The sequence below is a fragment of the Gnatocerus cornutus genome, chromosome 4 (genome assembly GCF_029298725.1).
Source record: "Gnatocerus cornutus isolate USDA-ARS CGAHR chromosome 4, icGnaCorn1.1, whole genome shotgun sequence".
Classification (NCBI taxonomy): domain Eukaryota; kingdom Metazoa; phylum Arthropoda; class Insecta; order Coleoptera; family Tenebrionidae; genus Gnatocerus; species Gnatocerus cornutus.
The window spans coordinates 19,693,804-19,706,295 of NC_142236.1; the positions used below are offsets into that span (position 1 = coordinate 19,693,804).

General features: G+C 31.4%; 2 protein-coding genes across 2 annotated transcripts in view; both read left to right on the forward strand.

The window, feature by feature from the left end:
* LOC148176611 (uncharacterized) overlaps positions 1–12,492 on the forward strand; it is a 72,895-nt gene that overhangs the window by 32,796 nt on the left and 27,607 nt on the right. The window lies entirely within an intron of this gene.
* Positions 2,352–3,395, forward strand: LOC148176614 (sterol O-acyltransferase 1-like). The gene is made up of 2 exons (XM_088034508.1): positions 2,352–2,526; positions 2,571–3,395. Exons 1-2 carry the CDS (start codon positions 2,419–2,421, stop codon positions 3,393–3,395), a joined length of 933 nt encoding a protein of 310 aa, XP_087890634.1. The 5' UTR covers positions 2,352–2,418.

The window sequence follows — 12,492 nt, forward strand, 5'->3', positions numbered from 1 at the left end:
CTATTCTTCAAGTTTTTAGATTTTTTTCCTTATCAAAATTTTTATATTCGTCGTTTTTTTTTTAATTTTGAACTTTTTAGCTTATCATTTTGACTTTTAAACATAAGTTCTTAAATTTGTTATTAGTTTTTGAATTTTTTAATTTTCAAAATTTCTATTTTCGTAAATTTTTCAAAATTTTTGGATTCTAAAATAATGAAATTTTAAATTTTGAACTATTTAGTTTTTATTCTGATGTTTAAAGATATAATTTCTTCAATTTTTTTTTATTTTCCAAAAGTTTAATTTTCGTCGATTTTTAAAAAATTTTACATTCTGAACAACAAAAATTTTTGGATTTTAAACTTATTAGTTTCTTATTCTTATTTTATTTTGTTAGTTTTTAGTTTAATCATCGCTGGTGTTAGGGAATAAATCGTATTTTTGATAATTCTTATTCTGATTTTTAAACATAAATTCTTAAATTTGTTTTTAGTTTTTGAATTTTTTAAATTCCAAAATTTCTATTTTCGTCAATTTTTCAAAATTTTTGAATTCTAAAATAATGAAATTTTAAATTTTGAACATTTTAGTTTTTTATTCTGATGTTTAAAGATATAATTTCTTCAATTTTTTTTATTTTCCAAAAGTTTAATTTTCGTCGATTTTTAAAAACTTTTACATTCTGAACAACAAAAATTTTTGGATTTTAAACTTATTAGTTTCTTATTCTTATTTTATTTTGTTAGTTTTTAGTTTAATTATCGCTGGTGTTAGGGAATAAATTGTATTTTTGATAATTCTTATTCTGATTTTTAAACATAAATTCTTAAATTTGTTTTTAGTTTTTGAATTTATTAATTTCCAAAATTTCTATTTTCGTCAATTTTTCAAAATTTTTGAATTCTAAAATAATGAAATTTTAAATTTTGAACATTTTAGTTTTTTATTCTGATGTTTAAAGATATAATTTCTTCAATTTTTTTCAATTTTCCAAAAGTTTAATTTTCGCCGATTTTTCAAAATTTTTACATTCTGAACAATTGAAATTTTTGGATTTTAAACTTATTAGTTTCTTATTCTTATTTTATTTTGTTAGTTTTTAGTTTAATCATCGCTGGTGTTAGGGAATAAATTGTATTTTTGATAATTCTTATTCTGATTTTTAAACATAAGTTCTTGAATTTGTTCTTAGTTTTTGGATTTTTTAATCTCCAAAATTTCAATTTTGTAGATACAGTAGAACCTCGATTATCGTGCATTACAAAAAACACACAAATCGAAGACCAACTATACTTGGTACTTTTGCTTCCAATGTTAAAAAACTTAAAATTTAGAATTTTACGAATAACGATTGGTGTAGTTTAATGAGATTTAAGTCAGTGCAGAGAGCTAAAACAAAATTGTGAGTTAAAATGTCTGTTTTTTAATAGTAGTGTTCGCAAACATTAACAAAAATGTTAGAAATGCCAAAGAAAATTTTATAACAAAAAAAAAGTAAAATAAATGAAAGATCCATTTTTTTTTACTACAAAATAGTTACTTGTATATAATATGGCTAATAAGAGTTGATTGTTTTCATTTTTCTCAATATTTAGAATTGTCAATGTTCAGCTGTTGATAAATTTTGATAAAGTTTTTATATATTTTGAATTAAAAAAACGTTTTAAATAATTCTGCTGCTTTAAACGTGTTTATTTAACAACTCGATTACCATAGAAGCACGAATTTTTTGAAATTTTTGGATTTTGGATTTATTAGCTTCTCATTTTTAATCCATTCGCAGTTGGCTAGGAAAAAAAAGGTTTTTACGAATGTTAGAATCTCACATTTTCTTATTAGATTCTCTGAATTTACGAAATTTCTAAAAAAATTGAAGATGCAGACGGCTTCCACTTTTTAATTATCGTGATGACGTGTGGAGCGACATTTGAATATTCATACCGATTTATTTAACGTCATTCCTTTGTTTGTCGTTATTTTACAATGCACCCGCTTCTTATAAAAACGCGCAATTTCTGCAACAATTAATCAAGTGAGCTACTGTCGTCAAAATGAAAACCCCGAAAAATGGTCACAAAACCGGTGAAAAAAAATTCGAAATACGAGACTCTCCGTTGACAGAAATGACCTTTGTTCGTACGGCGTTCGGTATTGTGTTTCTTCTTTTGTTTTGCAAAACCATCGCCTACCAATACGCGACTAAAAAAAGGTAACTATTTTGGGTACCACCTGTATACTTGAAGGGATTTTAGTGTCGACTTTGGTCTCCGACTAATTTTCGCTTACTTCGCTCGATTCGACGTCGCAATTGTAATTTGGTTGTGTTGTTTCGTGGCCACCTGTCTATCATTCTTCGTCGCCAAATTTTGGGCCATCTATAGAACCACGCACTTATCTACTGTTTTGGAGATACGGAAAACGTGGGATTTTCTCTGGATGGTGGTACTAGGAACTTACTACTTTTACACGTTTAGATACGTGGGCTTCGCCCTGTCTCATTACAATTTGCGACCACCCTGTGTAGCCTTCGTGGCCATGGAAGCGGTGAGTTCAACCAACACACTCGCGAGTCTAAGAAGTCGTTTCAGGTCCGACTCATGATGAAGTTGCATTCTTTCATTCGAAACGTTGCGCATCGCCCCCAATTCCCACACTTCTCCAACTATTTCTATTTCCTTTTTGCACCAACTCTCATCTACAGAGACGAGTACCCGAGGACTAACCGCACCAACTGGTTCTTCGTCTTGGAACGCTTCCTCGAAATCATCGCGATAATTTTCATGTTCAGCTTCATCGCCGAGGTTTTCCACGACTCACACCACGACTTTGGGCTTCGCAAGTTTACACTGGACGAACTAATCTCGACGTTCTTCGCGTTCAGTTTTTATGGAGGAATTGGCATGTTGTGCTCCTTCTACCTGATTCTCCATTCTGTGCAGAATTTCTTCGCCGAAATCACTCGATTTGGGGATCGAAGGTTCTACAGCGACTGGTGGACCGCCACTGATTACAAAACGTGGATGCGAAAATGGAATATCGTGGTCCAGGATTGGCTCCACGAGTATATCTATCTCGATTTCAAAAACCACGTGTGTGGTGATGTTTTTTTGGCGCGTTTTGTGGTGTTTTTCGTGTCTTTTGTGGTCCATGATTGGGCGATGGTGTACGTCACTGGTGGTGTTTGTCCTTTGATGTTTTTGGGTTTTATGGTGGTGATCTTTCCATCGCTGTTCTTCGTTCCTCCTAAGAGGATGATTTTCAGTGTGTTGTTGTGGAGTTTGGGAATTTTCATGTTTACTGGTTTTTGCTTCTTTTACAGTCTTGAGACGTACGCGAGAACTAACCTTCCAGAGACGAATAGTTCTGTGGATATGATTGTGCCAAAATTTTTGACTTGTGATTGTATAGCTTAGAAAAATGTAACTAATAGTATATTATAATAAAGGTTTATAAGCATTCCTTTAGGAGCATTGAAAAATGTGAATTTACACAATAAAATTATCAACGGTTGTTTGCGAATCGTTTTCGTAGACGGTTAGCAATTGTTTGTTTACGTTGTTAAGCACATTTTTTCACGTTTGTAAAAATCCGTTCTGAAAATGAGGAAGATGTTAAAAGGCTAGCAGAACATGCAGAACTGCGATTAATTCTGAATCTACCCGACGCTGAGAAATGTACTGGTCATGCTTTCCGACGAACTTCATACGATTGTGGCAAACAGTGGTATGAAACTGCCCTAGTAGCACCAAAGTCGTAAATGCATAGGAACCATATTGTTTCAATATAGGATTGTCGACGTAAATACTATATTGGCAAACAATATCGTAGCAATATTGGATTTTATCGGCCAGTCAATATTGGATAGTCGATATTTTTCCAACATAGGTTTAATATTGTGTGCCAATATCTTTAGATAGGTGATTCAATATTGGAACAATGTTGGATTTAAAGCTGATCGCCAATATTGATTATGCAACATCTTTCCAATGCGGTTCTAGTAATTGGTATCTTGAGTATAGGATTCTTATCGCCTACCCTGCAATGTTACAATATTGTTTTTTCTATATAATTTTGCCATAAATTTGTGCAAACTAATTTATTCAATGATTTTGATAAATTAATTGCTAGAGAAAAGTATCAAGAGCTTAACATTTGGTTAAAAACATTAAAAATGTTCTACTTTTCAGTAAATATGCAATGTAGAAGTATTAAAAAAAATAGGTGGCAAAAACGGTTCGAAATTTTGTTAGCTACACCTAAGAACCTTTGAGAAAATGCTACAAATTATTAAAATTTTGGGCATCTTGTATTATAATAATACATTAGATCAATGAGATAATATGGTGCAATAGTGTGACGTCACAGAAAGCGCTGACTTTTAAGGCGAGTGCCAAGACATTTTTCTTATGGAGAATCCCATGTAAAGTATCGTCTAAATATTTCGCTTATTTTTTAATGTATCAGTTTCGTTCTTATTCTCAACTGCTTGTATTCATATTTTCTTCTAAAACTAAGAATCAAACATTGGAAAAAACATTTAATTTAAAAGTTAAAGGACTTGAAAATTCGATAATTTAGGGGTAGTTTTACGAATAGAAGTTTATGTCCGATTTTTGTGAATTTTTAAACTTAGAATTAGTAAAGAATACTTTCAAAATCACTTTCCCGCTAAATTTAAATCGATATCATTAAAATTGGTCTAGTTATGAGTGAGATAAACTAAAAATTTTTCAATCGAAGCTCTGAGCTTTGCAGATAATTTACGACTAGGTTGATTTATAAGCGTACCCTCATTTGCGGTTTCTTGACCAGCTTTGGAAGTTGTAAATCAAGGGATTTCTTCTAAAATTTTTACCTGCTTGTTTCGCACAGAGGATAATAAAATGGTTACAATTAGAAGAGCGTTATTAAAAGTGCTAATAAGTACAAGCACATCGAAGTTTCATAATGCTTGATGTATGAAATTATAGAAACAACTATGTAGTATGAAAATTCATTTAATTTATAGTCATGTTTTCAACTAAAGTCTTTCAATGACACACGAATTAATTTCTCGACTACTTCACGGCGTTGGACGTAAAATTTAGAAAATGAAATTTAATAAAATAGTAATTTATTATTATTTTTCTTATTACATATTTTATTATTTATGTTTATTTTTTTCTTATTTCACTAGAATTTAAAAGTTCATCAATGAATAAAAAATGTTGAATGAAACAAAATTGTTTTGAATGGTATGACTCTATGGAGCAACCTGACCGGATGCAATTTACCTGATGTTTGCAATATTGGATTAGAGTTTATCTAAGAAACTGACCGGAGTTTTACTAGGTGATGACAATTTCTTTCATTTTGCCTCCGGCCGGTTCAACTTTTACTGAAAAACCCACTAAATCTTGTTCCTTTGAGAACAATATAATTTTTTTTTGGGAGAATAAAAAGGTTGACTTCTGGTAACTAGAAAAAAATGGAACATACATTGTAAATTCAAATCATAATTGGTATTACCAAATCCAAGGGCAGTTAAGAATAACACGAAAAAAATGTGTATTCTGGGTGTTTGGTTTGGACAAGAAAGTGATATGAAATATGAATATATTTATGAAGACACAACTTTTTGGAAAAAAAAATGGAACCAAAATTGATTAAGTTTTATTTTGATCACATGTTGCTGGAATTAATTGACTCTAGGAAACAAAGATTGTCTATTCCGATCCGCCGTCATTGAGTTTGTATTACCTATGTACTAGTTAATTGTCAATATTGTAAATAAGTACCTATTATGTAAATACCACTTTTCTTATAAATACTTACTAACATGTACATATTATACACATTATTATACTATGTATTTTGTATCTTTTGAGTATACCTTCATACCAAATACGTATCTATTTGGAAACAAATAAAATTAAACATAAAACAGATAAGTTTAGTTTTTTTTAGAAAATTTCTGTTTGGCATTCTAATATTAAATAATACTTTAATCTATTTATTATTTGACAAATTATTTTTTACTACTACTACTTTTTACTACGTACTAATGTACTTACAATTTTAAAATAAAAGTTTTTTATTCATATTATTTTACCCATGAAAAAGTATTTCTACCAGACAGAGGCAAAATAAGCATTTATTATTTTACAATCACTTTACGATAGCACAGTAAGGGGTGTTGTAAACAGAGGTACCGCTTGACAACCTTCCCGATGTGACAGCTCAGCTCGAATTCTGACCAGCGACGAGTCTTGGCACTCGCCTTAAACTACTCTCCTAATCCAAAGTTCTGCGAAAAAAGTCGACCTTATTGTATCTGCTCTTAAGGGTTAGAATTAGAAGGTCTTATTTTGATCCTTAAAAACATTATATCTAAGGTTCAGTTTTAAACCAGCTTTTTAAGTAGGACTGCTTCAAAAGTTCGCGCTTGATGTGACGTCACCACTGTTGGACCTTATTGAAAATTGCGCCAATTCACTCACACTCACGCGTTTATTAATAATTTTCTTTTATACTAAGCATTGTCATATTAACCTGACAGCAAAAAATATATTATTAGACTTCGGGTAAAAGGCTTGCTTCAATTATTAAATAAATTCAAGTCTATTCAGAATCAAATAACCGTTTGTTTACGATTATTTGATATATCAGAATAAAATATCAAAAAATTTTGTTTCTACTAAAAGTGTACCTATTTGAAGTAACACTTTCTTTGCAACAAAAGTTAAATGTAATGTTTTACATATGATATATACAGGGTGTCAGTTAACGTTAAAGTCAGACTAATGGCTAATCAAAGAAGGTAAATTATCTTGGATTCTGTCAGGAGTATTAATTAATTTCTTTTCGTTTTATTTAAAAAACTACAAGATATTAAAGTCGTCCAATTAGATTCATTCAATGAGTTTATTTTTACAAGTACGAACCAAGTTCGATATTGGTATAAAATAATCACTGTATATAGTTTGACGTTAATGAAAACAATTTTTATATTGACTTTCATTCAAAATTCGGTGGTACATTGTAAATTGATCTTTGATTGTTCGCAAATAAAGCCTTCCAGCTTTAAAACGGTTAAAGAAAACCCAAAAAAACTTTAAAACATTACTTTTTACGGCTGCCTCAATCTCTCGTTTCGTCATCATGATCGTAACATTACCAAACACCCTGTATAATGCAAGAAATTGTTTAATAAGTGCATTTATGTATTCTTAAATCAAATCGTTCGTAGTTATTTATAAGTCAAAGTGATACAAACGTCTGGCATTGAAGGACACACTTGGGGCTAGTTTTTACAGCATTTGGTCTATTGTGTGAAATGAGTGGATGCGGGCCAGGGCAGTTTTAGGTAGAAAATTTGGATCTCGAAACAGATTCTATTGAACTTTGTACAAATTCATATCTTCTTCGAACTTGGGAGGATGAAGCTCTGCTTGATGTGTTTTTATTTTTTGACTTAATTCGATTTTTCGAATTTTTCGATTTTTTTTAAATTCGAATTTAAGGGGATATCTAACAAACTGTAACGGTAAATTCTGCTTCAAAATTCTGCGTAAAAGGCCGTCTGACACGGGCCACAATTATGAACAAAAATGTGAACAGAATTTGGGATATATTTCTGATTTAAAAAATGAATAGTATTTTTGAAGATATTTTGTGCACATGTATGACACGGCTTCCAAATTCTGTGCATATTTCTGTTTTTGCGCTTGCGCATTCGAAAATATTTTGACGTTTAACTTAGGGATTTTGTTTCTGCTCAGAAAACGAGTGCATCAATTCCTGAGAATTTAAAACCATAAAAGTGTAGCGCTATATTTTTTTAATTGTTCCATATACAGGCTGTCCCAGAACTCGCGCCCCAGAGAAAAAGGGCTTATGGAGGTAAGAATTCTTAACCAAAATTTCGAAACCATAATTTTTTAACTCAAAAAATAACCGAAATAAAGCAAAAAAACTGTAGCCAATCCTGAAGCTGAACAGAATTTGAAAATTGGTAACTATGGACACATACTATCATCCATTGGTCAGATGAACATTAGACTCTCGTTGCCTAGGAAATTGGGTTGGCCTTTTACTCCACTTCTCGAATAAGCTTTCGGGATTGGTTGTTAACTTTTTATCAGTTCTTGAATACTATTAAACTTGGTCAATTTTTGTTTTGAAATTTACCATCTGTATTGCTGTCGGCACCTTCCCTTGCTCTATGGGGAGCGAGTTCTGGGACACCTTGTATAATAAGATATGGACAACGAGTTGTTTTACTCTTCGGTGATTTTAATATCAATTGTGTTAATTTCCCGTGGTTTGCTAAAGTTAAAACAAAAGCGACGACTTTGGTGTAGACGATGGTTACAACGACGTCACCAAGGAAAAGATGTTTTAACTTTATTAAACAAAAAGCTGTTGGTGGAAGATCCGAATCGTACAAAAATTTTCTTCGCTTAACAAACGATCAATTTAAATATCTGCTGAAGTTCATAGAACCTCATATATCAAAGTAAGATACTTCAATGCTGGATGTATACTTTTTGTATACATTCAGAAAATTGGTCCTCAAAGCACCTGTCTTTATTTCTTGGGTGGTAATATTTGGCCGCAATGGTCTTAATGACGCTTGAATTTTTTCAAGTGCTGCCTGCCGAGCATGCAGATTTTTGTACAGCGGCGTCTTTACGGCGAACAAATATGTATGTTTTTGATATTCTTTAATTAAAAGAGTAACTTGATCTCTAGACCACGATATTATTATTTGAGCACAACACAAGTTAGTTGACTTCAAGCGCAATGACTCAACTTCATGCGCAACATTGCCGCGCACTTTCTGTACAGAATTCTGGAAGAATTTAGAACATGTTCTAAAAATTTTTCTTCACACAGAATTATGTACAAAATTGTGTGCAAAGTGTGTATGACACGATGAAGATTTCTGGACATAATTTTTCAGACTAAATTCTGTGCATAATTGTGGACCGTGTCAGACGGCCTTTTAAAGGAAAAATTATATGAAACATTTTAAACATCCAAACGTTAAATGCAGCATCTCCCTTCAACCCTCATTATTTGTAGACGGCACTCTTTTAGTGAGTTACCCATGGTCAGTCTGCTTACTACGGTAATAAAACCATAAATAAAAACTACTTCTTAAAACCCCAGCCCGAGTGGTTTAGATTATTATTACCATCATCTTGTGGTCAGGACAATAGCTAATAGTTTTGACTGCACTGATGGCCAAATTATTATTGCCCATGGCCAGTAAATCTTAAATACTTTGATAGTAGAGTCCGATATTTTACAAATTACACCCGTGAAACTTAATAATTACAATATCTCATTATTATTATTTAATGTTTATCTTCATAAATAAATTAAATTTTTCCCGAAAAGGTGGGATTTGTGTAATTGCAAAAATTGAAGAATTAATGGATGCAGTGAGATCTTCGAATTTTGTCCAAGATTTGTAAATGTAACAAAAAATAGTGAACATAATTATAAATAATTAAATTATAAATAATAATTATATTCTGTTTTTTTAGTGATTGATCTATCTTTTAAAACCTTTAAATTACGAAAATTTTTTCAGTCTTTTCACCACCCCAAAGTCATAATTTTGACAACAAGACGTTATATTACTGTCTGGTTGTTCTCAAAATACGTATGTGTGAATTTTGAAAAGTTTACGCATGTGGAATGCTAAAAATTATTTCGCTTTCAGCCAAGTTTTCGTATTTAATTAATCAAAAAGTCATTAAATATTCACTTTACAAAAATTGTATATAGCATTTAACATAATGCACCTTGAACAGATCCATATGCAAAAAACAGAAAGCAATTTACTCAAATAGTTTTCGAGTAATCGTGTTTGGAAAAATACATTGAATTTGCCTTCTATTCAAATTTGTTCGAGATCCCCTTAAAAAATAAAGATAAAGACAAATATTTATCACCTAAAACTATTCTAAAACAATTTAAAATCCTAATTCATCAGATATAAAGTTCAAAATTTTGAAATGATTATCCTCAAAGCTACGTTCAGTTTGAATAAAAGAGAAAAATCTTGTTTCAGGCAAATTTAAGATTTTGTGTGTTTATGGAAAAGCTTCAGTTGTAAACTATCCCTTCGGCTACAAAATTGATTTATGGTACCCGCATTTCTACCTACCAGACCTCTCTGGTACAGAGAAAAGAGATGTTACTGCTAAACAAGGATAACATGTTTCGAATATGAAATTTTCCAAACACGATTTCTCAAAAACTATTAACTTTAAAAAAAATCTGTTTAGTCGACATTATGTAAAATTAGTCTACGCATGTGGAATGCTAAAAATTATTTTGCTTTCAGCCAAGTTTACGTATTTAATTAATCAAAAAGTCATTAAAGAATCATTTTACAAAAATTATATATAGCATTCAACATAGTGCACGTTGAACAGATTCATATGCAAAAAACAGAAAACAATTTACTCAAATAGTTTTCGAGTAATCGCGTTTGGAAAAATACATTGAATTTGCCCTATACTGAAATTTGTTTGATATCCCCTTAAGGTAAGTAAGTAATTACAGACAAAAAGTTAAATTATGCATATTTTTTATGTAATTTATATATATTTTTTTTCATTTTTCAGCTCACTTTTATACTTCTGAGGATAGAGTGCAGATAATACAAATGAGTATATTTTAAAACCATTTTTTTGTCGACAAACCGTCACGGCCAAAAGGAATCCATTAATCTGTCAAAATTAGGCAACATAGTTGAAGGTAATATATTTGAACTTGTAATATGCAGCTTAATTCTTAATTTAAAATTTTTAGAAGTTGTTTCCACAATGCGACGAAACTGGAGGATAACAAATCGATTAATAAATTTCTGCCTTTACGAAATATAAGATCTAACATAAAAATTGTATTATATTTATTTCTTATATTTTTATATTTTAAGTTATATTTATTGTATTTTAAATTTTTATATTCTTATTATAATTTTTAATACATTTTTTGAGTATTTCTTATTCCTCATCCCTCTGGCAGCCATAATGTTTGTCATATAGTATTTTAGAGACAGTTCCAATATCGGGGATCTAATTTATTTCCAATATTGGGTACCCCATTTAATTCTTACATTAGATAGCCAATATTGTTATTATACTGGATAACCCATGGATAATTCCCATGTTGGAGAGCCGATATTATTTCGATACAGGTTTGCCTATATTGGTTTGATATGGGATTTTTGTAGAATTTCTGTTTGCCAGCCGATATTGTACCGATACCGAGAGGGCGTTTCATTTGGACGTTGGAACAATATCGGCGCCCAATATAGTTCCGATAGAATTTGTGCTACTAGGGTGTTATTGAATGTGGGTAAATGTTTTTTATAAAAACTTACATATATGGCTTTTAACTTTGATCACTTGTGTCGTTCTATTTTATGTCCGTTCGTGCATTCAATTCAATTCATGTCCATGTTCAAATCTTGGGTCATAAACTAATTCGATTAAAAAAATCATTTTGGAGGTGCCCAATCGTAGCTTGACCAAAGTACCTGTTGAGGATAGTAATTAACATTTGAATAATTAGGATCAGAATGGAATTGGTATCAAGTAAAAGATTGAAAGCTGTATAGTTAGTAGAGTTTTGTGTCTCACCATCTCCCGATAGAAGAACCGGCTTGGCCAACCATATCAAAATGTGAAAGACCTGGGGTATTTAATAGGTGTTCCTCACGTGGTTGTGATAGCAAATGGTAAAACAGACCAAAACTTTCTATTAATACAGGCTCCAATCTTTCACTTAATACCAATTCCATTTTGATCCTAATTACTCAAATGTTAAGTACTATCCTCGGTACTTCGGTCAAGCTACGATTAGCACACCAACAGATCATGAATGTTCGCACTACAAGTTAGTTTATGACCCAGGATTTAGTTTAATAGGATCTCAGACTATTTCAAATCGAATTTGAATTTGACACATAACCTTAAAACGCTAGAGCCAAACAGTTGTCAGTCGTCACCAATGACAGGCTAGTGCGCACTTTTGTTTATGGTTTCTAAGAAAAATGACGTCCCTCGATATCACGTGACATTTTCTCTACCTATCTTTGTCTCACTTATGAAATTCCTAAATAGACTATCTCTCTCTAGTGTTGAGGACGCTTTCACGCTAGCAACACGGGCTTAGGGTGCATCTAGTAGCAAATTATTAGATCATTGTGCTCAAAAGTAAACATAACCTCAAATGAGAAATATTACAAATGTCAAGAACGCCACTGACGTCAGCGATTATTGACAGACTGAACGCAGGGCTGTCCAAAATTGGGCGTGGGAAATTATTTTTTACATAGCCGACTATGATTTTGCACCTTTTGGAAATGTTGAGGGTCTTTTTTCTCTTTTTCTCGGCAACTTGACTAGCTAGACGGTTGAGTTTTGGCACACTCGGATAATTATTGATGTTTTATAAAATGACAAAAACCTTAACTAATTAAAATTTAAAATAAGACAAGTAAAATTA

Bases quoted from the DNA above. Each gene is read 5' to 3' on its own strand.
- LOC148176614 (XM_088034508.1), top strand. From the start codon at position 2,419: ATGGTGGTACTAGGAACTTACTACTTTTACACGTTTAGATACGTGGGC. The intron at 2,527-2,570 runs GTGAGTTCAACC...AAGTCGTTTCAG, and splicing joins CCTTCGTGGCCATGGAAGCG to GTCCGACTCATGATGAAGTT.